The following is a 27893-nucleotide window of genomic DNA, read 5'->3' on the forward strand; positions in this document are numbered from 1 at the left end:
AGCACCCCCCACTCAAAATGCAATCCTAAATGTACCTGGGAAATGAATTTTATTGGAACTTATTCCTGAGTAAATATCCTTAGGATTTCACTGTAACAGAGTAATACTATGTAACCAGGTATACTCATAAATGCCACTGTCTTCAGTAAAGCGTAAAGGTAAAGAGACCCCTGACCGTTAAGTCCAGTTGCAGACAACTCGGGTTGCGGTGCTCATCTCGCTTTATTGGCCGAGGGAGCCGACGTTTGTCTGCAGACAGTTTTCCTGGGTCATGTGGCCAGTATGACTAAGCCACTTCTGGCGAACCAGAGCAGCACACGGAAACGCTGTTTACATTCCCACCACGGCAGTACCTATTTATCTACTTGCACTTTGACGTGCTTTCGAACTGCTAGGTTGGCAGGAGCAGGGACCAAACAATGGGTGCTCACCCCGTCGCGGGGATTCGAACCGCCGATCTTCTGATCGGCAAGCCCTAGGCTCTGTGGTTTGTGCATCTATAGCCCTATGCACACAGACTTGGGAATAACTCTCAAAAGACTAGCTGGGTTTCTGTTGCAGAAAGATAAGCAAGGAGTCTTGTGACACCTTGAGGCCTAACCAATTTATTGTAGCCCACCTTTTTCCTGGAGTTCCCTTCATCAGTTGCATGAAGCATTACCTTCACTTGGCAGGTGTGTGTGCATATGCATATTTATTTATTAAATCTTTATTATGCCCTTCAACCGTAGATCAAGGGGGTTCACAGCATAAAAATACAAGATAAAAACACAAATATATCCATCAAGTACACACAGGCATGGGTGTACAGAAAAAAATATATTTATAAAAATTAATAATAAATTTGAACCCCACTCATCTGACAGGGTTGCCCTGGCCACTCTTGCTGGCTCCCAGCATCCAGGGGATCAAATGGCAACAGAATGCAAACAGTGCAGTCAATGACTCGACTGTACTTTTTGGTCTGTTCAAGGACGCCACATGGCCCCATCCATTGCTTGCTGAACTTATCTGGGCACAGTAAGGCCCAGCTGAGCCTCATGGACAGTGCCGGATTTACGTTATGAGCTAAACAAGCTATAGCTTAGGGTCTCACTCTCTTGGCGGCCCCCCAAAAATTAAAGGAAAATAACCTGGATGTACATTTCCAAAATAGAAGATAAAAAACAAATAAAATAAAACCTACATGCAGCAGCAGTGTTTTGTGTTGTGTAGGCTCCTATGATGTAAGTAATGGGGCCCACCGGCTCTCTAAAATATCAAAGGTTTGCTCATTTCTATATATAAGGTGTGGGTGGCGCTGTGGGTTAAACCACAGAGCCTAGGACTTGCCGATCAGAAGGTCGGCGGTTCAAATCCCCACAATGGGGTGAGCTCCCGTTGCTCGGTCCCTACTCCTGCCAACCTAGCAGTTCAAAAGCACGTCAAAGTGCAAGTAGATAAATAGGTACCGCTGTGGCGGGAAGGTAAACGGCGTTTCCGTGCGCTGCTCTGGTTCGCCAGAAGCGGCTTAGTCATGCTGGCCACATGACCCGGAAGCTGTACGCCGGCTCCCTTGGCCAATAAAGCGAGATGAGCGCCGCAACCCCAGAGTCGGTCACGACTGGACCTAATGGTCAGGGGTCCCTCTACCTTTATATATAGGCTGCCTACATTCTGCATGCGGAACTGGCTTTAGATACCTTATTAGGGCCATAAACGACCATATAGCATATATTCAACACAAAAAGCAGCGACAATTTGTTGTTGACAAATGACAGCTGGACATATAAAGGGCCCCATTACCTTTAGTAGCTGAGGGCCTTATCAAACCTAAATCCAGCCCTGCTCTTGGAAAGGATGCACCCGAGAAAGGATGCAAACCAAGGCTGGCGATGCAAATCTGCGAAACCTTTTCTAAATAAGCACAAAAACAACACCCCACCCGCAGCTCCTTCTGGGTTTCTGCGGGAGGCCGGACTGGGCCAGGGTCTGAGGTGGCTCCTTCCTCGTCTCAGCCCGCCGACACTTCGCCCGCGCGGCCGGTGGGAGGCAGCGCGCGCCCACGAGAGAGCCGCCCGGCGGCCGCCTTGCCTTTCTCCGGCGCCGGCTGGTACCCACAATGCACGAAGAGCCCCTGCAGCCGGAGCGGGAGGAGGAGGAGGAGGAGGAGGGAGCCGGCTGCGCGCCTGCATCACCCCCATCCTCCTCGCCCTTCCCAGGTAGCAACATGGCGAGGCCAGCCCAGCCGCCTCCTGAGGAGAAACGGCAGCCGTGAGCGGGGCGCCGCGGCAAGACGCCTCGCCTCTCTCGGCGCGCGCCCCGCCCTGCGCCCCGCCCCGGGCTGGCTGGCTGGCTGCCTGGCCGGCCTCCCTCGCTTCCTCGCCGCTTCTCTCCTCGCTCCAGCCCGGAGGCGAAGAGCCGCTGCCATCGCGGCCGGCCGCCCGCCCGGAGCAGCCCCTGCAGCGCCGCTGCAGCCATGGCAGCGACCGAGCTGTACACAAAGGTGAGCGGCGGGGGGGGGGGGGAACGGACGGGCGCCAGCGAGGCCTACGCTTTCCCCCTCAGCCTTGCCAAGGCGGGAATGAATGGCGAGGGGAGGCCGAGGCCGTTGCAGGGTGCTTGACAACGCCGCGGGAGGGGTGTGGGCCTCGTTGCCAAGGGGACGGCCGTGTGTGTGTGTATGTGTGGGGGGTGTGTGTGTGTAGAGAATGGGGCCAGGCCCTCGACGAGCGATGGTGGTGTCTATGAGTCACACACAGCAGTGATGGATTTGGTCCCTATGAGCCATTTCTCGCCTTCATCTCTTTTTCTGCCGTCCCCACCTTTTTTCAATTTTATTTTCGGGGGTCGGGTTAGGGAACGAGGAGCCGGCCTCCCTCACAAGCAGAGAGGTTGGGTGCTCCACCTGTCATGGTTTGGATTCCTGCATTGCAGGGGGTTGGACTAGATGACCCCCAGGACCCCTTCCGACTCCACGATGCTATTATACCCCCCTGTCGCATTCAGGGGGTGGCTGGGATGGGCTGCTTGTCACCTTCCTGTCAGGGCTTCTGTGGCTGAGGAGCATCTTCCTTGCCTGAGTCTCCTTCCTCTCTCCTTCCTGCTGACCTGAAAGTGAAGAAAACAAAGGGGCTGTTCCTCATTTGGAGCAGCTCGCTCACATGTTACCTTGTTTTATGTCCTCTTCCTCAGCTATTTCTCTCCACCCCCCTCTTTAACATTTTCGTCACATGCTGTCATCTTGTGGCACCTGCAAGCCTAGCATCATTTATTGCGGCTGGAGCTTTGGGTGCTGGAGGAGAGTTTGCCTTGTCGGTTGTATTACTGCTTGCCTGATGAGGAATTCTGCTCCTAATAATCCCAGCTACGTGCTCGCTCTCAAACCATTGCATTTTTACATCTTCTGTTAGATAAGCATGAGTCATGCTTGATTTCCTTATAATCAGCTGGTGTTTGTTTTTGCACAGTAATGAAAACACTTGCAGTTTGGAAGGAAATAATGCAGAGTGCAGTCCTTGGCAGTGGTGGTTTTTAGGTTCCCTTGTTTTCCAGGGATGCACAGCTGGTGGTGGATGAAAGCTAGGTTATGCCAAGGGAGGGAAGGGCAGGCGATGCAAGCTCCTTGTCTCTTAGCAGCCTGACTCGGCAGCTCCCTTGGGGAAGCTTCAGTGCTAATGAATTGGGCTGTGTGATGTGTTGGGATAACTCATACGAAGAACACTCTAATTGCAGCATGCAGCATCACGCTTGGTTCCCAAGCTAAACTTTAATTATGGCCATAGCTATAGACATGGAACACACACATTGACTACATGTGTAGCCAAACCTCAGTCATGTGCCTCGTGATGTCGTTTGGAGGTTCTTTTTATTTATTTAAAAATGCATGTGAGGAGGGAGATAACAGTTCCCCAGCTATTTCTCTTGTTCCATACAAATTGATGAGGGAAATATGCTATACAGAATAAGAGAAAAAGGGCTTGGTAGATGCATCATATGTCTCCAGTGATCACATTAGATATCATGATATGTGAAATATCAGCTTTTCAATATGTATAGATGTGGTATTGTCACAGAGTTCTCTAGCTCAGGGTGTTGTGGCCATGCTTCTTGAATATGCTTCTCAAATTAATCCCTAGCTTTGCTACCGATATTTTTTGTTTCTAGGCCTGATGGGGTTCTGTGAAGCCCAGAGATTGAGAATGTCAAATTCTCATCTCTAATGCATTTAAATTAATATCTATTTTAATCTCATTTATTGCATTTATAAGCTTGATTCTAAGCTGTGTCTCCTGGCAAAACTTCACTGGTTCTCTTTGTATAGTCAACTTCATCTTCTGCTCTAATAACAAAAGACAACCTAGCTAGCTAGGTAGTCATCAGGCCAGCCATACAATGCAATCCATTTCAATTTTTCTGTGAACAATATAGGTAGCATAGAATTTGGGTCTTGCCATTCAAAACAAATAACCTCTTATTCAATCTATGGAACATCATCTGAATGTTTTTCAGTCTAGGTTCTTCTTTTAATTCTGCTTGGTGGAATTCAGTTTGGGTTCATAAAGCTTGCAGTAGAAGAACACAAACTTTTTGTAAGTGTATATATTAATATTGTGTTTACTTTTTAGCTTTGGGGTAGAGTCTGTACTTTTAACTGTGTGTGTTATTGAACTAGCTATTATTTTATAACTCATTTTGGACACAATTTTACCGTATTTTCCGCCCTATAAGACGCACCTTTTCCCCTCCAAAAATGAAGGGGAAATGTGTGTGCGTCCTATGGGGCAAATGCAGGCTTTCGCTGAAGCCTGGAGAGCAAGAGGCGTCGGTGCGCCGACATCTCTCGCTCTCCAGGCTCCAGGAAGCTAGCCGCAAGCCTTGCATGCCCGGGGGGAGTTCCCCCGGGTGCGCACGGCTTGCGGGCGGCAGCCTGCAGCGCGGAGCACGGGGCGCCCTTCAGAGGATGCCCCGTGCTTCGCTCAGGTGTCGGCAAGCCTTGCGCACCGGGGGGAACTCCCCCCGGGCGCGCAAGGCTTGCGGGCAGCAGCCTGCAGCGCGGAGCATGGGGCGCCCTTCGGAGGACTCCCCGTGCTTCGCGCAGGTGTCCGCAGCCTGCCCCCCGGCGCGTGGGGCGCCCTGAAGCAGAGCGCCCCTCGCGCCGGGCAGACATCGGCCAGCCCCACAAGCTCGGGGGACAGCCGGGAGGTGCAGCGCCACCATCCCACTGTTCCCCGACCTGGTTTGGGGGGGGGAATAAAGGAAAAAAATTTTTCCTTTATTTCCCCCCCCCAAAAAAGTAGGTGCGTCCTATGGGACGGAGCGTCCTATGGGACGAAAAATACGGTAATTAGTGTTTGGCTTCTCTGGAAAAGCTTATCTCTGGTGCATGTGGAATCATTTGAAGTAGAAGAATAATAGTCCAGTGTAAGTAGGGACTGGGAGGTAAACTTCATGCTGAAGGTCTATAGTGATCTTATGAAGCCCATTCTTTTTGGGGGAGTGGAGAAGAGACTAACTATGCAATCCTATACATGTCGATTCAGAAGTAAGTCCAATTGAGTTCAGTGGGGTTGTTGTTGTTGTTTAGTTGTTTAGTCGTGTCCGACTCTTCGTGACCCCATGGACCAGAGCACGCCAGGCACTCCTGTCTTCCACTGCCTCCCGCAGTTTGGTCAAACTAATGCTGGTAGCTTCGAGAACACTGTCCAACCATCTCGTCCTCTGTCGTCCCCTTCTCTTTGTGCCCTCCATCTTTCCCAACATCAGGGTCTTTTCCAGGGAGTCTTCTCTTCTCATGAGGTGGCCAAAGTATTGGAGCCTCAGCTTCCAGTGAGCACTCAGGGCTGATTTCCTTAAGAATGGATAGGTTTGATCTTCTTGCAGTCCATGGGACTCTCAAGAGTCTTCTCCAGGACCGTTACTTTCATGTAAGTGCAGTTGAGACTTTTTGTAATTAAAAGCAACATTAAAGGACTTAGTGTGTTGGATTTGTCTGAGCACCTGATTTTCCTGGATGGAAGGAGTCATAAAAATATGAACTGCCTGCTAGTGTTTTCTTTTTTGATACTATGAGCATGTAAGGCTTCATTTGTGTTTAAATCATACGAGAAATGCTAATGTGGAGATTGTAATTTACACAATTTGGTAATTGGTACAAAAGAAAACAAGGCATTATAGCATCCGGATCTTTTTTTTACTATAGTGGGCATTTATGCGTAAAGTGTTGTCAGACATGAATCACACCAGGATCTATGCGCTAGCTGGAGTTGGCACTTTCTACAGACCAAGCACACTAATGTTTGTGTGAAGTGATTATGGTGTATAGAAAAATATTCACATGTCAAAGAAGTTCCTCCACTCTTAGAGCATATTCTATTTCCTAGGAATTACCCAGAAGAAAAAGCAAAATGATCTAAATGCAGATGAATCAATATCTGAGTGTGTCTACATGTCACATTTGTGTTTTTTTCTGCAGAAAAGTACCTAGGCCTTATTTGTAGCCAGCAGGAGACACCAGTTAAAATACCAAATAAATATAATGGGCTTCTCACTGAGATAAGTGTTCACATTAATGACATCATGCATTGACTTCAGTGGTGATAGAAGCAAGTACAGCCAGGAGCAAGCTGTTTAAAACTCATCATTTTCTAAAACAAATGGCAGGAACATTTGCTTACATTTTCTCGGGTAAGCACATCTCAAGTTGTGCTTTTCTAACTTCTCCCTACTTTTAAAAGACGATTTCTGTTTTTCTTTTAATAAGATGCTGCCCACTTCTGTGCTGTATCGTCCTTCCAATAATATTAAATAATAAATAAAATATCATAAAATAAAATAATAGTAATAAAGGGAAGATGCTTCACTGTGTTTCTGCATTTTATTTTATATATGCTTTCAATGCTTAAAATGTATTCAGTTCTAGGATTTTATGTGTTGAGCTGTCCAGCATTTCCTACAAATATATAATTGGAAAATAGTGGAGTTACCGCCCCACTGAGTTGCATCTCATCCCAACTTTGTATTTTTTTCAGACACCAGCTAATAAATGACACTTTTTAAAGCAGGCTTTTAGTGGCTGATGAGTTCAGTCCTTTAATAGTATATTTAATTTTGCTTTTTATATAATTAAATATTTTATGGAAATAATATAATATAATAATATAAATGTGTGTGTATGCAACCACACTGATAATTTTCAGTAAAGGATGGTATAGAAATCTATGTTATGCTAGCATTGGAAATAAATAAAGCTACTTTCAATTTACTGAAGTAAAGTAGCACTAGTCCACCATCTATGTTAATTCAGTTACTGAAAAATGAAACACTTCTTCAAAATTACTATACATAGTGCTTTTTGGAAATTTGATTCCCAGCCCCTGCAAAAAGATCTAGTCACTGCTACCCAATTCTTTTGTCTATCTTTTCCTTCCTGGTGGCTAGAAATACTTCATCATCACAGTTTTCAAGCTCAGTTATATGACAGCAGGAACTGGTAGCCTAGAGAGAAACAGTTTTCTTGGAAAAACTTGCCATAAAATTGCAATAGCACAGCAAGACAGAAACAGGTTTGAGTCTTCCCAATTAAACCCAGACACTGTGTAAACAGTACCTAAGCTAACGGAAAATGTGAACTAAGCTAAAGAGTTTCCAATCAGCTTTGTAGACTAACAAGTCTGAAGCTGTGAAAAATTTGAGCAGATCAACTGCTAAATAGTGGTTTAGAGTGCTTCATCTGAACACTGAGTTTCTTCTGAGGAAATGAAATCAACCTGGGCAGGGCTGCCTACTCTGGGAGATGGAGTTCTGTTCCTGGAAGTGTGTTCTTGCTCCACAAATCGGTCATAGGGTATGTATTTTGAAATGCATGTAGACTTGTACAGTTAAAAATTAAACTTGTAATTTTTGCTCCATGAACAATTATTTTTTCAGCCGGAGTTAATTAGTTGGGTTGTTTTTCACAGAGCAAGAAAAATGCAACGAAACCTCCCAAACACCCTTCAGAACAAACATCCTCACTTTTGTATTGGCCCATGCACATTTAAAGCAGCTTGCTTAAATGACACTAATAAGAGCAGACATTCAGCAGAGCCAATTTAAATACAGCAGAGTGACAGCAGTTATTTCTTGTGTACATCTTGGGGTTATGGTGTTTCAAATGCAAGCAAAGTAACAACGAGTAAAGAAGGTTGTAAATTCAATCAAGGCTCTGTCCAGTATGGTTAGGTGTTCCGTGAAATACCGTATTTTTCGCACCATAGGACGCACTTTTTCCCCTCCAAAAATTAAGGGGAAATGTGTGTGCGTCCTATGGTGTGAATGCAGGCTTTCGCTGAAGCCTGGAGAGTGAGAGGGGTCGGTGCGCACCGACCCCTCACGCTCTCCAGGCTTCGCACACCTCTCTGCAAGCAGCGGGAGCCCAGCGCTGGGCTCCCGCTGCTTGCGGAGACTTGCCTGCATGCCGAAGCCTGGGCGCGCTGAACTCAGCGCGTCCAGGCTTCGCGGACCTCTCCGCAAACAGCGGGAGCGCTCCCGCTGCTTGCGGAGAGTTGCCAGCATGCCGAAGCCTGCGCGCGCTGAGATCAGCGCGCCCAGGCTTCGCGGACCTCTCCGCAAACAGCGGGAGCGCTCCCGCTGCTTGCGGAGAGTTGCCAGCATGCCGAAGCCTGCGCGCGCTGAGATCAGCGCGCCCAGGCTTCGCGGACCTCTCCGCAAACAGCGGGAGCGCTCCCGCTGCTTGCGGAGAGTTGCCAGCATGCCGAAGCCTGCGCGCGCTGAGATCAGCGCGCCCAGGCTTCGCGGACCTCTCCGCAAACAGCGGGAGCGCTCCCGCTGCTTGCGGAGAGTTGCCAGCATGCCGAAGCCTGCGCGCGCTGAGATCAGCGCGCCCAGGCTTCGCGGACCTCTCCGCAAACAGCGGGAGCGCTCCCGCTGCTTGCGGAGAGTTGCCAGCATGCCGAAGCCTGCGCGCGCTGAGATCAGCGCGCCCAGGCTTCGCGGACCTCTCCGCAAGCAGTGGGAGCGCTCCCACGGCTTGCAGAGAGCTGCCTGTTTGGGGGCTGGGGTCGGGGGAAGCTCGAGCTTCCCCCGCCCCAGCCCCGCGCCTGGGGGGGGAAAATAATTTTTCCCCTTTATTTCCCCCCCAAAAAACTGGGTGCGCTCTATGGTCCGGTGCGCCCTATGGTGCGAAAAATACGGTACAATATAGAATCATAGAATTGTAGAGTTGGAAGGGACTTTGAGGATCATCTAGTTCAACCCGCTGCAATGCAGGAATACACAGCTGTCCCATACAGGGATCAAACCTGCAACCTTGGCGTTATCAGCACCGTGCTCTAACCAACTTAGCCTGTGTGTTCCATACCCTTGACACAGTTATCAGTCAGGCAATTTTTGGCCACGTCTATCCACAATTTAGGATGGAAAGCATGTGGATGTTCATATGTGACATGCTTTTGGACTTCGATACCCACATTAGAAAATCATGTTAAGTCTTATAGCATGTGTCTGGCTTCATCCTGAAAGGCTTCCTTAACAATTTCCTAACAGTGGTACTTATGCTTTGCTCTTAAATTCCTTTGCCACTTAAAGCAAAGCCAATTTACTCTGGGGTGTGGCAGATCGTTAGTAGATAAATGCTGAATAGGCTCAAATCTGAGAACCACTAACCACTCCCAGTATTCTGCTTCTTTGTGATGTGACACAGTACATGAATCAGCACTTTGTGAGATGGTTCAGCAGAATAGCTTAAAGAGGATTGGAAATGGAAAATTCCAGAGTTCTACTGCTGTGATGCGAAGTGTGGATTGCACATACTGTACCTTTACAATGCAGATTTTTGAGTTTCTTCCGTATGCAGCATTCCCTCCACAATGTGTACCGATGCACATCTAAAAGGCTTAGTAGCAGTAACTTATAAAGGTAAAGGGACCCCTGACCATTAGGTCCAGTTGTGACCGACTCTGGGGTTGCGGTGCTCATCTCGCTTTATTGGCCAAGGGAGCCGGCGTACAGCTTCTGGGTCATGTGGCCAGCATGACTAAGCTGCTTCTGGCGAACCAGAGCAGCGCACGGAAACGCCATTTACCTTCCCACTGGAGTGGTACCTATTTATTTACTTGCACTTTGACGTGCTTTCGAACTGCTAGGTTGGCAGGAGCAGGGACCGAGCATCGGGAGCTCACGCCATCACGGGGATTTGAACCGCCAACCTTCTGATTGGCAAGTCCTAGTCTCTGTGGTTTAACCCACAGCGCCACCCGTGTCCCTTCAGCAGTAACTTGTACTTAGCTGTTATATGATAAAAAGCAGATCCAAGCCAGGTACACCCTTGACTACCTGTGTTCTCCTAAATCATTTATCATGGGACTATTTATTAAAATGGTAAAAAGTGTGCTATAAATGTGAAGTAAGTGGGAATATTATAGCATGCAACCTCCTAATTTTGTCACGCAACCTCCTAATTTAGGTAGGTTATAGAATACAAGCACTTAAAACAGATCAATCTTGTTTCTGTATCTTGAGGTGGCTTTTCTTAGCACCTTTCATAAATATTGTGGAGTCTTGCCTGTGTTTCTCTAGGTATGTTAGAACTGGAGAAACAAGATCCACGAAAGGCAGGTGTCTGGGAAATATGTTGTCTAAAGGTCTTGAGCTTTAAGCAGGGGAACAGTACAGTGGTACCTCGGGTTACAAATGCTTCAGTTTACAAACACTTCGGATTACAAACACCGCTAACCCGGAAATAGTACCTCGGGTAGAGAACTTTGCCCCAGGATGAGAACGGAAATTGCACACCGGCAGCGTGGCAGCAGCGGGAGGCCCCATTAGCGAAAGCGTGCCTCAGGTTAAGAACGGTTTCGGGTTTAGAACGGACCTCTGGAATGAATTAAGTTTGTAACCCAAGGTACCACTGTATTGCCATTAAATGAATATGTAACTCTGGAGCTGTCACATGACTAAAGAAATCTTTGTTCAGTATACATGTGGATTTTAGTAATTTGACATATGAGAAAAACTGTTCTAAAGAAAAAGCATGGTACTTTTGTTCTTAGATTATGGATGCAAGTGTTTGTAAGCAGGTATCATCTTAAACGAGGTTACCTCCTTCCCTCCCATGTAAGAGGGAATTATTTCATTAGTATTCAACGCTAAAGCATGAATTTGTATTACTAGGTAGAGCTTTCACACTTCTCCCTCCCTTCCAGTGCAGCTGCGAGATGTTCAGAATCTTTTGCTTCCACTTTCAACTTATTGTCCTAACCTGGTCATAGTATTCTCCATGGATAGTGGAAAGAAACCAACTTCAAACAATAGTTCATGAAGCTGGCTTGTTTTCACTAACCAAAGTTAAGACTAACCACAAGACCGCATGCTAAAGTGAGGTTAATCTAAAAGAGAACTTTCCTTATCTTCTCACAGCTGTACTGCAAGGAGAAGGAGGTGAGCCCAAAGTTCACTGTGGTTCATCTTTGTAATGCTAAACCATGACTCCATCAGATGTCAAGGAGATCAGTAACAATCAGTATAAGTATACAATATTTAGAAGACAAATGAAGGCAGCCCTGTACAGTGGAACCTCGGAAGTCGAACGCCTGTGAACTGGAACGTTTCGGCTCCTGAATGATCAAAAACAGGAAGTGATTGTTCCGGTTTTCGAATGAATTTCGGAAGTCGATTGTCTGGTGCGGCTTCTGATTGGCTGCAGGATTCTCCTGCATCCAATCGGAAGCCGTGCCTTGGAAGTCAACCGTTTTGGAAGTCGAACGGACTTCCGGAACGGATTCCGTTCGACTTCCAAGGTACGTCTGTATAGGGAAGTTTTTAATGTTTGATGATGTTGGAGGAAGCTCTTTTTAGTCTTGGTTCAGACCTGGTTTGGGCACAGAATCAAACTTGATCACCCTGATAGATGCTTTGCTTCAGGAGAGGGTTGGGTGGAGTATTACCTTGTTGCTCTCGCTTGATCTTTCAGTGGTTTTCAGTACCATGGACCATGGCTTCCTTCTGGGCAACCTCCAAGAATTGGGAATTGGTGGCACTATATTTATTGCAGTTCCATTCCCTATTTACGGTGCTGTGTTCAGATAATAGCTTTGTGGAATTATGTATCTGCCCCTGGCAGTTTTGCTGTGGGGTTTCGCAGGGTACTATTTTGACCCCAATGTTGTTTGATATCTAGCTAAAGCAACTGGGAGCACCCATGAGGAGACTGGGGGCACTGCATTATCAGTATGCAGATATTGCCCAGATTTGCTTCTCTGTTAAATCTGAATCAGGAGAAGCTGTGGTTATTTGAACTGGTGTCTGGATGCAGTGGTGGGCTGGATGAGAGCCAAAAAACTCCCTCCCGATCCCCCCCGATGAATCCTGGTAAGATGGAAACTCTGGGCAAGCACTTCTGAGGTTTGGAAGTTTGGGAAGTTCTGGATGAGGTTGTACTCCCTCTGAAGGAACGGGTATGTAGCTTGGGGGTGCTCCTATATTTACCTTTGTTACTATGCATAAAGACCCTGATGTTGGGAAAGATGGAGGGCACAAGGAGAAGGGGACGACAGAGGACGAGATGGTTGGACAGTGTTTGCGAAGCTACCAGCATGAATTTGACTAAACTGCGGGAGGCAGTGGAAGACAGAAGTGCCTGGCGTGCTCTGGTCCATGGGGTCACGAAGAGTCGGACACAACTAAACGACTAAACAACAACAACACTATGCATAAGCTGCTTTTGTCAGGGTATGGGAGCTGTTCCATGCTAATGCCCCTATCTACCTGAGGATACATGTGTATCGTTTACCGTATCAGCAATTTTGGATATGAATCTGATATGCAAATGTGCATGAGAATGCACATTGCAGTTTCGGTGCTGCCCTTTTGCGCTGTGTTATTTTACAGTGGGATGTGCATTCTATGGGATGTGCATTCTGTGAAGCATCCTCATCTATGCCCTGGCACAGCTAGTAATCTTTTAACCATTTTGACCATTTTATAGGCGTGAATATAGATTTCCGGAATGATAGTCTTGTTGATAGCAATAGTGACTTAGTAGTCCTTTTGCAGAATTTGGGGTTGTTGTTTTTTGCATATAATGGATGTAAGCAGGAGGTTAGAGAGACAGGCCTGAGTGTGGGAGAGGTTGACAGGGGCTGGAAATAAAGAGTAAGAGAAACAGGGGGGAGGGCAATCACGAAGCCTTAACTTTTTTTTAAGCATCAGATTTTACTTCATGGTGCAGATTATGCAATATGAACACCCCTGTGAACTTCCCTGTCTGTTAAATTATAATTTTAATGGAGGAAGTAATTGGGAGCCCATGATTTGATAGGATGTAAGAGCACTTAAAGCTCTCTGCTTAATGTATATGGATAGAGGAACTTTTTTTTAATTGTTGTAAAAGTAATGTTTGGAGGAATGTTTTTGAATATCACCATTTGATGACTATCACAAGACAGTTGGGTTTTATCATTCTTCCAAGTGGCACGGAAAGAAAACACTCTCGCTCTTTGTGCTGCAAAGGAAGTCAAATTGCCCTGACAATGAAGGAATTCAGTGATCTGACATGGCTGTCAAACGTTGCCCTTTACAGGGGCGTTATGGTTGGTTTTTCTGTTGCTTTGAAAGTGGATAATATCAGTCTTGCAGACGAGCTGGGAGACGCCTGCTAGAGTCAGTCTGAACTGTGTGGCTGATCAGTTTGCCCACTCTCAGAAATACGTTTTTCTGCGTGGAGGACATATTGCTTGTGAAGGCGAAAATGCTTGCTGCTCAGATTACCAGGAGTTTGCACCACCAGAGATACTGGAAAAGTGTTGATGATTTGGACTATATGTATGTTAAAGTAAGTTTATCTTCTCTTCTCACACAGACCTCAGCTGTGAATCTCGCACCATTATCTATGCTTGCTAACTTCTTGCTACTTTATCTAACATGGCCGCAATCCTATGTCCAGTTACACAAGAAACTTACTGGCTTCAATTGTAATTGGATGCAAGATTGCATATAAATATACATTTTACACATATTGTGGGCAAGCCATAGGGCGTATGGTTTAGTTGTGTAAACGAGGTTAATCAGACTATGTTAGGATAACTTTTATAGAGTGAAACTGTCTTTGGTATGTGTACTTTCTTCTTGTCGCTATACTATGTTTGGAATTGTCATGGCTTTTGAGGGAGGTTTCCCTCCCGTACGTTGTCAGTGTACTAATACTAAAACAAGTGATAAAATAAGCTTTTCAGCTTTGGAATGCTGATTTGCGTTCTAATTATTTGCTTTTGGATAGTTCTGTAACATAATACTTTGTAGGAAGGGAAACTTATCTAAGTATATGTTGATCAGCTAAGCTTTGAGAAAACTGAAAAGCAAGTAAAAACAATTTGTTAGGTATTTTTCTATTTAAGCATACCTGAAGAGAGATTTAAGCTGCAGTCCTGTCCACATATACTTAGGCAGTGGTTCTCAAAGGGTGGGGCAGAAGAGGATGGAAAGTGTGGTGGCAAGATTCAAGAACAACATTATATTTTGGGAATGATTCATGCGGCTGTGTTGTTTTATACTTTCTGCATGTCCCATGATCATATTATAGTTGTGTTCATGCTGTAAATCGAGCACTGCTAGGAGTTGTTTCTTTTTGTTTCCCCATGTATTTCTTACCAACAAAAAAATTGGTGTGGCACAAGAAAGTTGTTATTCTGAAAGTGTGGTCCAGAGTACTTGGGTGTAAACCCAATAGAACACCTAAGCCAGGGGTCAGCAAACTTTTTCAGCAGGGGGCTGGTCCACTGTCCCTCAGACCTTGTGGGGGGCCAGACTATATTTTGAAAAAAATAATGAACGAATTCCTATGCCCCACAAATAACCCAGAGATACATCTTAAATAAAAGGACAAGTTCTACTCATGTAAAAACACGCTGATTCCCGGACCATCTGCAGGCCGGATTTAGAAGGCGGTTGGGCTGGATCCGGCCCCTTGGCCTTAGTTTGCCTACCCATGACCTAAACTTTTCTTCTGAGTAAGTATTTGTAGGATTGGACTATAAGTCTCTCTGGCTTTTGAGTTGATCTTTCTCACTCGCCCCCATTATCTGCTATATTTTCCCCTTCAGCCTTGCAATATTTTGGAGGCTACAATCTGATTAGGTTATTGAATCTCCTGTGAATCTGCTTACTAACAGCTGAACTGAACTGAAAAAGAAGGTTCTCCAGAATGTGGTATCGTATCAGGCAGAACTTCCTGGTTAGACAACAAAGCAAACAAGTTATATTCCTCAGGGGTTTCTTCTCAGGGTGTGCCTGACTAAGAACACGGAGAGAAAGTAATGGTTTTAAAACGAAGGTGTTCTAACAGAAAACACACTTATAGCTTCTGGGCAAGGACTCCTGTTTCCTTAAAAGTTTTTCCCAAGTCTGCTAATGAGCTATTTAAAAGAGAGGTTCTCTGGGACTTCAAGCAGCAAAATGAATGTTTCAAAAACAAAAACGACTATCTACTTTCGAGTTCTGCTTGATACAACTGGGCATTTTGAAACATGATACACTTATTTGATTTAGTTTATTTAAATATTTTGCTCTGCTTTTAGGCCTCCAGAAAAACTCCCCCCCCCAATAATTTTTCATTGTTTTTCATTTAAATACAAGAACAACATAGAATGACAGTAACTTGTCCAGTGGTACATTCTTAAGTGTAATGTGCCATAGATGATCTGTGAGATTATGTTGATTATATTCTAAAACAGGATGAATGGCATCTACCTTTAAAGTAACCCTAATGGGATTGCTCCAAGAGCTGTCTAGCTCAGGAAAAGCCGGGGATAAGGATTTATTCTGTAATTTGAGTATGGCTGGACACGCTTCAACCAGGTCAAACTTTCTGGTAGATGCCAGATATAAGAATCAAAAGTGTAATACTTGTCCATTTCCAGGTTATGATCAAGCTGTGGTTTTTTTCTGACGTATATCTTATTTCCCATGTTGGGAAAAGCAATATGAGAGATTAGTCTCAAATGAGTGGTTTCAGTTCTGTTTAATGTCTTTTGACCTTAATATCTGTGATAATTAATTTTACCATTAACTCTGTTTCCAGATGTTTTGATGGGCTCTGTTCTTTTTGAGAAGGCACAAATAACCTAAGCATATAATGTAAATAAATGCTACAAATACTGGTATATTTTCATAATTGCATTATATGATGTATTGGAATTCTTGAAATTGAGAGCTACCATTGTGTATAGTCAAATCTTCTATATCCAGACACCTCGAGGGTGTATGTGGTTTACATAGCACGTTGTCAGGAAAAAGAGGAGAGATCTTAAGAATTGAACGGAACAGAGAAACTGTTTATCTAGCAGTTGTATAGAGAAGGCTAATTAAACATCTGGTCAGGAAGAGAGATGTTCAGTGTATTCGGCTTTGATCTCTTTGGAGTACCAGAGACTGGAACAGTTAATGCATCATGAGATTCAAGTATTTGCATTTTGTCCCATGTATCAAAGACTGCTTCTGGAGACTTACATTCCCAAAGAATTAGATATTATGAAATGATATTGCTGGATTGTTCTTAACTAGAGGTGTGGTTCACTTTCCCCCCCTTTAGTCTCTTTTTCTTTGGGCCCAGTAATAACTTCAGTGAACACGGGAACAGATAATAGTCAGAATCTGCTGCTTTGCCGTTCTTGAATGAAGATATTGTTCCTTCTTTTGTTACATGATTTCCTCAAAAACATTACTTCCGTATTAAATATATTACTATTTACTGAAAGAAGACATTTGGGAGCAAGATGGGTAAAACATTTTTTATCTCCCTTTTCAGTTGAAAAAGTACCTTCAAAGTACCTTACAAATATTGCTGATAAGCTGCGAAACACAAAATGAAAAGGGAGGGGGGACGGTAAAAGCAGACTTGGACACTAAGTCTTAGTTACAAGATTCATGTAAAAACAAGCTGGAATTGAACAACTTTGAGAGCCAAAAGTTTCTGGTCTCTTAACAGAACTGTTGTGTGGCAGTATGGTGTAATGTAGTGAAGATTGTGTGTGCAAATAAAGTATCCTGAAATAGATGTCAGATTCTTCTGACTTTTCTTTTAATGAGACAATAAAATCATCTTTGCACACTACAAAACTATTTGTAGTGCTTCTCATTCTTTGTTGCAGCCAAGAGGGTTAGTGTGGCATTCATCTGTTACAAGGCAGTGTTAAGTCTGTAAAAAGGTGTTTCAGCAAGGTGTGGCTTCCCCAATCCTCTAAATCAGGCGTGTCCAACAGTTAGATCATGATCTAGTGGTAGATCACGGGGTGTTTCTGGTAGATCTTTGGCACCTCAGTTATGGGGGGAACTGTGGCTTCCTAAAAAAGCTCAAGAACTTTGGTCTATCCAACGACAATGGATAGATCACTGCCATTTTTTAAATGCTGTGAGTAGATCGCAGTCTCTTGGGAGTTGGACGTCGCTGCTTTGAATGTATTAGGTACAGTACATTGAATAATCATTGCTGATTTCTATCCTTGCACTTCCTTCAGTAGAAAGTAAGCCAGGGGAAACGAGAGATAGATGCCAGGTAATAAATAAACGGGCTCAGGGGATTGGTCAAGAGTATAATTTGCTCTTTGTAATAGTTGTAGTAGAGCCCTTCCATTAAGGCATGTCTTCCTTTTGTGCATACATTTTATGCTGTAAATTGAAGAGTTTCGATTTGGCCCCTTGGATACTTTATAGAAAGGCAGGATATAAATCTTGATAATAAGCAAACACATGTGCGCTGCTTTGATCCAAGGCAATACTGTACTGTATTCAACTGCTGCTAATGCAGTGACCACGGAAGGTGGAAGGGATTTACGTTAAACTGAGATAAATGCATAGGAAGGAAGCAACACAAACTGTGTTTAAAAACAAAAACAAAACCTCAGCTGGGCTACGAGCGCATAAATGTATATGGTATGTAATGTATGCTTGATGGCCTTTTGCAGTGGGGAGTTCTGTTTTAATGGCAGCTCTGTAAATACTGACTTCTCTCTGTTGACTTTTCGGCCAATGCATTCTTGGGAAACTAGTTTCAAGTTGCAACCATAAATCATTGCTCCAATTTCTTACCATGAGTCTCCTTTAACTGTTTGTGTTTTCCTATTGTGCCTATTACATCACAATGTGCCTATTACTAGTGCTCCAAAGTAAGCCCACTTCAGTGCTCCTAGAAAAGTGTGTACAGTATATAGTATTGCAGTCCAGCAGCAGGGTGACTTTTTCAGGGTCTTCTTTCTGTTTTTCCTGTAAAAAGGTTAAGCTATCATAGCATTACATTGATGTTTCATTAAGCTACAAACACCAATATAAAAGAAGCTTCCTTTTTTGTAATTAGGAAACTAGTAATAACAAACAACTGCATTCATGATAGTCTAGCCTTTGCTCATATGTGGAATACCTTTAAACATCTTATTGGGTCACTGCCTTTTTCAGCATAGGTCAGTTGAATTTCAAGTGGAATGTGATCCTCATGAGCCTATTTATATGGGGATTCTTGGCATTTTTTAACTGTTTGGTACTTTAAAAATCAGTAGTAAATGTGAGTAACTAAACTTGGTTGGTTCGGTTAACTTGAAGACTTTTAAGCATAAGAAAAGCCCTACAGAATCAGACCAAATGTCCATCTTGCCAATTCTGCTTCCAACAGTGGCTTGCTGAATGCTTCTGGGAACCTCACCAGCAGGGATGAAGGCAACATCCCTTCTCTGTTGTTTCTTCCCCAGCTCCTGGAATTCAAAAGTAGACTTTCTCTGCGTATGGTATTTCCCTATTGCTGTCATAAGGAATAGCAGTTGATAGAGTTATAATTCATGGATATAATCTCCATTTAAAGTCATCTGTGGCACCATCACAAACTTGTGGCTGTCAAATTCTGTAAGTCAGTTGTTATATATAGTATGAGAAAGTCCTTTTATTTGTCTTTTCCAAATTTGCTACCCATCAGTTTCACTGTACGTTTCCATATCTTGACTACATTGCCATGTCTTATATGAAAGGGAGGGAAATTGTCTCTCCGCACTGTGAAACTTCTTAATATTTTTAACATTACACAAAACCAATGGGAGGTGTCAGCCAGAGAATTGGAGCACAATGCCACCAGTATGTGGACACACCCAGCTCTATTTCTTCATACCATCTGAATCAAGAAAGTGCAAGTGCTGAAACAGCGCCTGGAGGCAGTGATGAGCTGGATGAGGGACAATAAACTAAAGGTGAATCTTTATAAGCCTGAGACTTGTTCTTGGGCTTGCAAATTAGGCAAACAGCCCATTCTGATGGGGTAGCACTTCCCAGAAAAGAACAGTTCTCAGAGTGCTCACGGGCCACTGTGGCTAGGAGTGCCTCTGCTCCCCTGGTTCACCGATTATGGCTCCAGTTGGCTGCAGTTGTCCATGCTTCCACGAGCTCCCAATTTAACTAATGTAATACATTCTATGGCAGTGTTCGAAGTTCCCCAGGCCCTACTGACATAGGTCCAATTGCAACTGTATGGAGATTTCTGGGTGCCAGGTTGGTACCCACAGTTTAAAAACCTCTGCCTTAGTTAATACCATTTCCACTTCCGCTGTGTGTGTTTCTCTTTCTTGCATACTGGGACAAGTGAATTGTTGTAAGAACAAGCTACAGTCAAGCAGTGTAGTCAAGAACATTGAATTGTAATGTTGGAAGGTACCCTGAGGGTGATCTGGTCCAACCCTCTGGCAAATAGATAATTCTGTTGCAGCAGCAGTAACCTAGGTTTAAGCTGTCATCTGGCATGTGGCTTATATAAGTTTCTAACACTGCTCTATGTGGGGCTTCCCTTGAAGATGAGTTGGCACAGAATGCTTCTGCTTGGTTGTTGTGTAAGGCATTGATATGGACGCACGTTGCACAGATTCTGAAAGCACTATATTGGCTGCCACTGAACATCAAGCCCAATTCTGGGTCCTGGTAGTAGCATACAGGGGAAGCCTGACTTGTGCTGCCTTCAGTGAATGTGATCTAGACAGGTCACTTTATGAAACAGGGCCTTCTCAGACTGTTCTGCAAATTATATGAGTTCAGAGAGCAATTCAAGTTGCTCCAACCAGTCGTTGGAGCATAATAACAGTGACATCATCTGTATTTGTACTTGCATTTCTTTAATTAAATTTAATGCTGTCCGCTGTACTTTTGGACTGCACTTTTACTTTGCTTTTAGTTATACAGTGGTGCCTCGCAAGACGAAAAGAATCCATTCCGCGATTCTCTTCGTCTAGCGGTTTTTTCGTCTTGCGAAGCAACCCAATTAGCGGCTAAGCGGATTAGCGCTATTAGCGGTTTAGCGGCTTAGCGGCTATTAAAGTATTAGCGGCTAAGCTGCTAAAAGGCTATTAGCGGCTTAGCGGCTTTGAAAAAGGGGGGGGAAGCGGGGAAAAAATCGCAAGACTTGCAAGACGTTTTCGTCTTGCGAAGCAAGCCCATAGGGAAAATCGTCTTGCGAAGCAACTCAAAAACGGAAAACCCTTTCGTCTAGTGGGTTTTCCGTCTTGCGAGGCATTCGTCTTGCGGGGCACCACTGTATACCTTTTTGTTAGCAGACCGGACTTGTGAGAGGTAAGGGGAAATATAATTGATATAATCGATAATGATAATGCTGTGTATTTTGATTCATTTGCCTAAGCTGCATGCTGTGCTATGATCTAGCAAAGAGAGCAAATTTTTAGTCTTCAGACATTCACCTTGAGGTCTCTGTCGATAGCAGAATCTGCCAAACTCTCACTGTTCATCAGTTTTCTTTCAGAAGGTGGCACTGGTGAAATAGATGAAATGTGTGTAGTTTAGTCATGGACAGGAAAACTAGTAAGGGAGTGTTACGGAGATTGCTTTCTTAAGTATGGAGGAGCATCAAAAATATTATTCTCCACCTGCAGTCTGAAGTGATACAGTAAATTCAAGAACAGGCTAGTTAGAATCTTCTCTCTGCTGTGCTACAGGAAAGTGTTACAAAGCAATGTTAGCATTCTCTCTTTTTGCCTCCCTCCCTCCCTTTCTCACACTCCAGAACTTGTACAGGCACTGTAATCTTCCTTTCTGTTGTCTTCTTCTTGCAAATGTAAGGAAACTATTGGTTTCTGAATAATACAGCTGGAGGCTCTGGTGCCATCATTTTGTTAAGGTGCACTAGCCAATCCACCAGTGTTGACACAAACTTGTCAAGGCAAAGGGCAAGTAAGCCTTCCCAAAATGCCTGGTGCTATTTTTGTTGTGGTCAGAAAAGCTCTTCTTTGTGTTTCTGTTAGGGGCAGTGCTTCACTACACTACACTTCTTTGATTGCATTAAAAGAAATTCTCTTCCTGGCTGGGAAGAAGCGTCATTATATTGTCGCAGGTGGCAGCTGCTGCTCTCTGGTGTTTCTTTTTCTGTCATTGTTTCTGTTGTGGAAAGCAACATTGGGCCATATACAGCTGAGTCCTGCACAGCGTAGACCCACTGAAAATTAATGGCCCTAAGTTAGTTGTGTTCATTTAATTTCAGTGGGTCTACATTTGATACAACCCACATAATCCAGAAACTGTATGAAAAGCTGTGCTGGCGCTCTGTCTCCGATGACTAGAAAGAAATGTGCTGTGGCATTCTGGGTGTTCGGCAGTCTCTGCCCTTTCAGCATGCAAAAAGCATCCTGGGCTCTGAGCTTGCACTGGATGGAGCAATAGCTAGTTGAGAGAAAGCTTGGCAAACTAGTGGTTAGAGTGCTAAGGGAGGACTGGGAAGACGTGGATACAACCCCCAGTTTAGCCATGAAACTCCCCCGGGGGGCTTTGAGTCATCCTTTCTTAACCTATAACTAACCTTCTAGGGTGGTTGTTGGCGGGTGTTTGTGTGTGAGTGCCAAGAACTATGTATGCCAACTCAGTGGCCTTGGAGGAAGAGTGGGATGAACTGGTAAATAATGGGCAGTTGGGAATGGGTGAAAGCTGTAGCTGTGGGAGTGGCATTATTCATTCATTCATTCATTCACTCACTCACTCACTCACCCATCCATTCATTTACATACAACATTTATATGCCACCCAAAAACTTAAAAGCTATGGGCCGGGCAGGGGGGAACCATAGAACCAGCAACAGGAGGGTATAGCAAAACTCTCAGGAGGCACCAAAACTTTCCCAGCTCTTGAAAGATCAAAAATAGGCAAATTATTTAAAAACCTAGGGAGAACCCCCCCTTTATTTTAGTTCCAGAAAGAACACTGTAGCTTCTGAGAGTAGTAAAGATGTGTGAGTTTTATGTCAGTCTTACAAATAGTACTTTGACATGCTGCATTGCTAAGTCTTGGAGCATATAACAGTTTCACTTCCTCACCCAGAGAATTTAAAAAAGCTAAAAATAAAAAACAAGCCAGCTGCTAAGAAAAGGGATGTGCTAATCATGCTAAATAGCTGAAATATTTTACATATTATGGAAAGTGCCTCAGAACTGTGACCTGTGAGAGGAATTGAAAAGCACGTGGTAAATTTTGGCAGCTCAGTGTTTGAATTTCACCATTGCTTTTTAGAGCCCCAACTTCCTGTACATATGAATGTAGCAACCACCACCAAATCAGGAAGACTTGAGTAAAATGCAGGGCATTCATGTCTTGTGATAATATTCGAGAATGCACTCACCTGTGCTCCGAAATGATGCTTGTCAGAGGAAGATTGCGCCATATGCTATTTCAGGACTTACAGATTGACTCTAAAATCATCTCCCTTAAAGAACATGTACATATTTGGCCTAGTTTGTGCCCTGTGCTAAACCATGGTTTGTTTAAATGTCTAAACTCAACCCTGCAGACCAATCATTGCTTGTTTTCTGGCAACAAACAATGGTTTGCTGTTGGCTTAAGAATTATCCCTTATTTTAACTATAGTTAGGTGTTAATGTCCAAACTCAACAGCTATGCTTAACCATGGTTTCTTTGACTACTCCACCTCAGACTCTTGCCAAGCTACAAAAGCATGAGGCAAAATACCTGGAAAACAAAACAAAGCTTTGGAGAATCAAGCTGTGGCTTTTTCTTCATTGATGGAAAAAGTCTTCCTTTGATGGAGGAAGACCAGGATCATCTCATGATGTTTTGCCAACTGAGGCAAAGGACAAGACAGGCCCCTCTTCATTCCTCATTTTCCCCGTAAGATTTTATTAAAGCTTTTTCATAATACAATAAGATTAAAAAACCTAAATAAAAACAAAAGCAGAGAAAGCTCTTAACACTTGTCTCTTAACACCCTCCCATCTCTCACCTGGGAGCTTTCCTTTCTTTTCCCAGTCTCTCACCCTGGGAGGTCATCTCAGCATCCATCCATCCATCCATCCATCCATCGCCTCCATGTGTGTGTGATCCTTGGACCCAATATACAGAAGCCTACTATATTGGCAGCTGAATCTTACTTCAGTGCTGCTGATGGGATAGTATCAAGGTGTGTGTGTGTGTGTGTGTGTGTGTGTGTGAGAGAGAGAGAGAGAGAGAGAGAGAGAGAGAGAACTGTTACTGCTATACTCCAGCACCTGCCACCTGAGGCAATTGCTCACTCTACTACCTAACAGTAGATCCAATCCTGATGAAGACATTGGAGAAAGGGCATCTTTTTAGATTCTATGCATTGAGAATAATAATCCATTCTGCCGTTACTTCCTTGGTAAAAAGATTAGTGTATAATCTGGCACTGGCACTTTGTGTGTGTGTGTGTGTGTGTGTGTGTGTGTGTGTGTGTGTGGTAGTCTAGATCTTTGTCTTGTAGCTGAGGTTCAGTTACTTTCTGAAGAATAGATTTGCCTGTGTTATTTGGATGTCTATACTGTTATGTAGGCTGCTGTCTTCATTTCATATGCTCAAATATTCCTACATCACTGAAAGAAACTGAGTAAGCATTATTGAGGAGTCTGTTTTTCGGTTACTCCTTGCTTGAGTTTAAAATGACAAAATGCTACTGTGAAAGGTACTTGTATAATTCCTGTGCATATTGATTGGAGCTGAGACGTTCCCAGGGCATTGTTTCCTAGGTGTACATTTTTCCCCCTTTTGTTGGTTTTCAGAACTTTTTAAAAAATTGAAACTTGGTTTCAAGCATTCACAATAACAAGTAACAAGAGGAATGAACTTATTAACAATTTAACAGTACCTTCCATATCTATACATCCAATTTAAATAAAACACCCAACAAATAGAAAATAAAGAAATACACATCCTAGGTGTTTGTTTTGAGAATTCCTGATGAAAAGCCAGCTTATTTCTAGTCATCACTGATGTTGTCAAGAGGTGAATGCCTCCAGTACATCTTGTGATGTGAATGTTTTGGTAGTTAATATGGTCTGATGATTTGTTCATGTGATCTCAGATGGTATTATAAAGTACAAGAGGAATCTTGCCCTAGTTCATGGTGTCTGCTCTTTCTGTGAGATAGAATTCCATCTATGCCTCATTCTGCCTCTCCACTATTTTTTTTTTTATTATGTTGTGTGCAAAAGAAAGAGTTGGGAAAATGTACTTGTTAATTGTTCTGCATAAATCTTGTCAAGTGTGTCTATGAGTGTCGCAAGGAGAAGCAGCAGAATTATTATAAAATTATTATTGTTGTTGTTGTTGTTATTATTATTAGCTACTTCAAGTCAAAGTGACTTAAACAAACATTAAATAAGCACAAACATACAAAAGGCCATAGATAATTAGAAGCCAAAGGCATGGTGAAAAATGAATGTTTTTGTCTGGTGCCTAGAGATAGGTAATGATGGTGCCAGACAAACCTCCCTGGGGAGAACATTCTATAAGCAAGGCGCCACCACTGAAAATGCCTGTTCTTGTGTTGCCAACCTCTGGACGTCCTGTTGAGCGGGCGCATGAAGAAGGGCCTCAAATGATGATTGCAGGGTACAGGTTGGTTCATATAGGGAGAGGCAATCCTTGAGGTGTTGCAATAATATAATGGATGCTATTTAGCAGTATCTTGGGGGAAAAAAATAATTTGTGTTTAATTTGTGGAAAACGTTCCGGCTTTGGGATTTCTTTGCAAAGATATCTCACGCCTGCCCAGTATTCAGCCACTGAAACAGTCTCAAGTGAATCCTTGTGCTAACACTGTGTGTTATTTATACTTTGCTAAAAAGAACCCCAACAATCCATCACCCTCGATCTGAGACCAGTGTATTATATTCATGGATGGTAGGGTTGGGGGTTTTTTTGGTAGCAGCTGCTGCTTTCTTCTCTATTCTAGACCAGCTTTAAGCCTTGCAGAACATCTGTGCTACTTTCCAGCTGCCATAGAATGTTTCCAAGAGTTCTCTCTTAGGTCTGGGTTTCAGTAGCATATACCCTGATGTGGAACTGCTAGGACAGCGTCACAAATCTGTAGCAGGGCATTGCTACCCTGCTAAGCTTATATAATAAATACTACAGATTGCATGTTTGATATGAGTCGGTGTTCTGATGCTTTAGAATAGAGCTGGCTGTAATTCAGAATAAATGAGAGCAACATAATGTACAGCTTGGCCACCTCATGCAGCTTTATTATTAAAACAATTCTCTTTTCTGCTGTCTTAAGCAAGGATTGAAGTGTTATCTGTACTGTTGGTAAAACTACAGATGATCAAGCATTCATGTTTAAAACTACCATTTTCTGGTTGTGGTAGCAGGATCTTAATATCCTTTTAACTATCTCACGTGGAAGGCTCAGCTGGCTCTGGCAGTCTGGTTTCTATGGTGATCTGCAATCTGGTTTCCCCTTCTACTCTGTTGTTGCAGGGAGATAGTGTTTTGGTTTCCCAAGTAGAGATTTGAAGGTGCTCCTTATGATATTGTGGCACGGCCTTATATATGAATGAGAAATGATACCCAGCACCTGCTTTTTATTTTTAAAATGCATTCATACCCTGCCCTTCAGCTGAAAAGGCTCTCAAAACAGCTTACAAAAATCAGTACAAAGACGGTCTGTGACCTCACGCTTCCATTCTTAAAAATACATGACACATAAGGAAAAAGGACTGGGAAAGAAAGTTCTTCAAGTTATGGTTGTTATACTGCAGTTATACAGTTCAGTCGGTGCAGACTCTGGCTGTCTAAATGAACAGCCCCTCGCTGATTTCACTGGTCTGAAAATATCAGACTGTGCAGCTTACAGTACATATAAAGACACAGTAAAAAGGTCAAACATTTAAAACTTCCTAATACAGGACTGCTTTCAGATGTCTTCTAAAAGTTGTGTAGTTCTTTATCTGCTTGACATCTGAGTAGAGAGCATATTAAACAAGCATTTCTGTGGAGTGTGTACTGCAGAGGTTCCCTTTCCCCAGTTTCCCCAGGGCCGGCCCATCCATGAACCAGCTGAGTCAGCCACCTCAGGCGGCAGGATCCACAGGGGCAGCAGTTCCCAATGTAGATCCACTAATCAGAATGCCAAAGCGGCAAAAATGTGCGCTCAGCTTCAAGCAGCTTCCACAGGAAAGGCACCAATATTATTTTCTTTTGCACAGAAATGTGGAACTTGCGGCTCTCCATATGTAGTTCAACCATACCTCCCACCATCGCTGGCTATTGGCCATACTAGCTGGGGCTAATGGGAGTTGGAATCTAACATCTGGAGGGTCACAAATTCCCAATCTCTGGATTAGCAGGTGCTGGTAGGCATGGTGACCTAAGTCTGTATTTGGGTTTAAGATTGGGATGGGGGAGCTGTGGTTTGAGAATAAACTTCACAACTATTGGTGCTTCTGAGGCACATTTTTCTTCTTCCACTTCATTTTTCTTCTTGTCTCCAGCTGTCTCCATTGTGGAGGGCAGCTACAGAGTCTTGTGCTTGGCAGGCTGGGCAGGCTGTGAAACAATGAATCTGGAGTTCACTGAAGCTCCCTATTGTACTTGCATGAGAATACAGTAGACCCTCAACTTATGTACGTTTAACTTGTGCACATTCAGCTTCATCTGAAGATCATAGGATGGTTCGCCACAAAAAATACAAAATGAAAACATGGAATGCATACAAAACAAACCATTAACCCCCCTCCCACAAATACATTTAAAAGCCCATATTCTATTGTATTGTTGTGGTGTGGTTCAGTGCATGGCTTTCAGTTAGATGCTCTAAGTTCTGCTATGGAACACAATGGGTTTTTTATGAATACAGAAAAAGAAAACAAATGCTTTCTCTGTTTTCGATGACAAGTAGTTCCTGGTTTTGTCTGCCATAAGCTTGTCCATTAAATCATGTGTACCCACTTTAGAAGTGGTTCCAAGAGTCATAAAGCTTCATAATTGTGGAGGAACTGTCTCTAGGTTATAGGTCCAGTTGTTCTTTTTTCTCTTTAGTGTGGTTAGCATTTATTTGACCCCCTTCCAGGATTACCAAGTGCATCTACAGGCATTTCATAAGACTTCCACATCTGCTGTGCTGTGTTTGAAGAACAGAAACTTTCCCTCCCAGTGCTTCATAGACATATCAGAACCCTTTTGCAATACTCGTATTCACACCAAGGATCACTTATCCTCTTCGGTTAGGGAACTGAAACCACCCTTTCGCCAATGATTTTCGACAGCTCTGGTTTCAGCCAGAAAAGGCTCCCACAGTGGTTTTCAAAGATCAGGAAAGACACAGTAAAAAAAGGAAAAGGGATTGGGAAGGAAGAGGAAGAAGGAAAACTCAGACACTCGTTCTTAATTGCAGAGTTCTTATAACAACCAGCTGGGATGGAAAAAGTTAAAGATGAGGGGAAGCCAAAAGTTGCTTGTTTCTTGGTAGAGCCAATGGAGTGCTTCAGCCTGATGGAATGGCTGCTTCCAGATGGTTTCTAAGATTCATAAAGTGTTGGCTGCATAGTTTCAGGCATAGCTGCCTGCATGAAGGCCCAGAATGCCACTTCCTTTTTAGTGTAGTTTCGCAAGAGCTATTCCAACTGAATTGCCTTTTTAGT

The 27893-nt window shown here is 43.7% G+C and overlaps 1 protein-coding gene across 3 annotated transcripts in view; it reads left to right on the forward strand.

The window, feature by feature from the left end:
* Window positions 1–2107: 2107 nt before the first annotated feature.
* MYO5A (myosin VA) overlaps window positions 2108–27893 on the forward strand; it is a 121297-nt gene continuing 95511 nt past the window's right edge. For 2 of the 3 annotated variants that reach the window (XM_053365975.1, XM_053365978.1), the window contains exon 1: window positions 13712–13810. In XM_053365975.1, the coding sequence (XP_053221950.1) occupies window positions 13727–13810 (84 nt within the window). In that variant the 5' untranslated portion in view covers window positions 13712–13726. Of the gene's footprint in view, window positions 2486–13711; window positions 13811–27893 lie in introns of those variants that run through there. The other variant, XM_053365977.1, reaches the window with a different exon arrangement.

Source organism: Podarcis raffonei, chromosome 14 (genome assembly GCF_027172205.1).
Source record: "Podarcis raffonei isolate rPodRaf1 chromosome 14, rPodRaf1.pri, whole genome shotgun sequence".
Classification (NCBI taxonomy): Eukaryota; Metazoa; Chordata; class Lepidosauria; order Squamata; family Lacertidae; genus Podarcis; species Podarcis raffonei.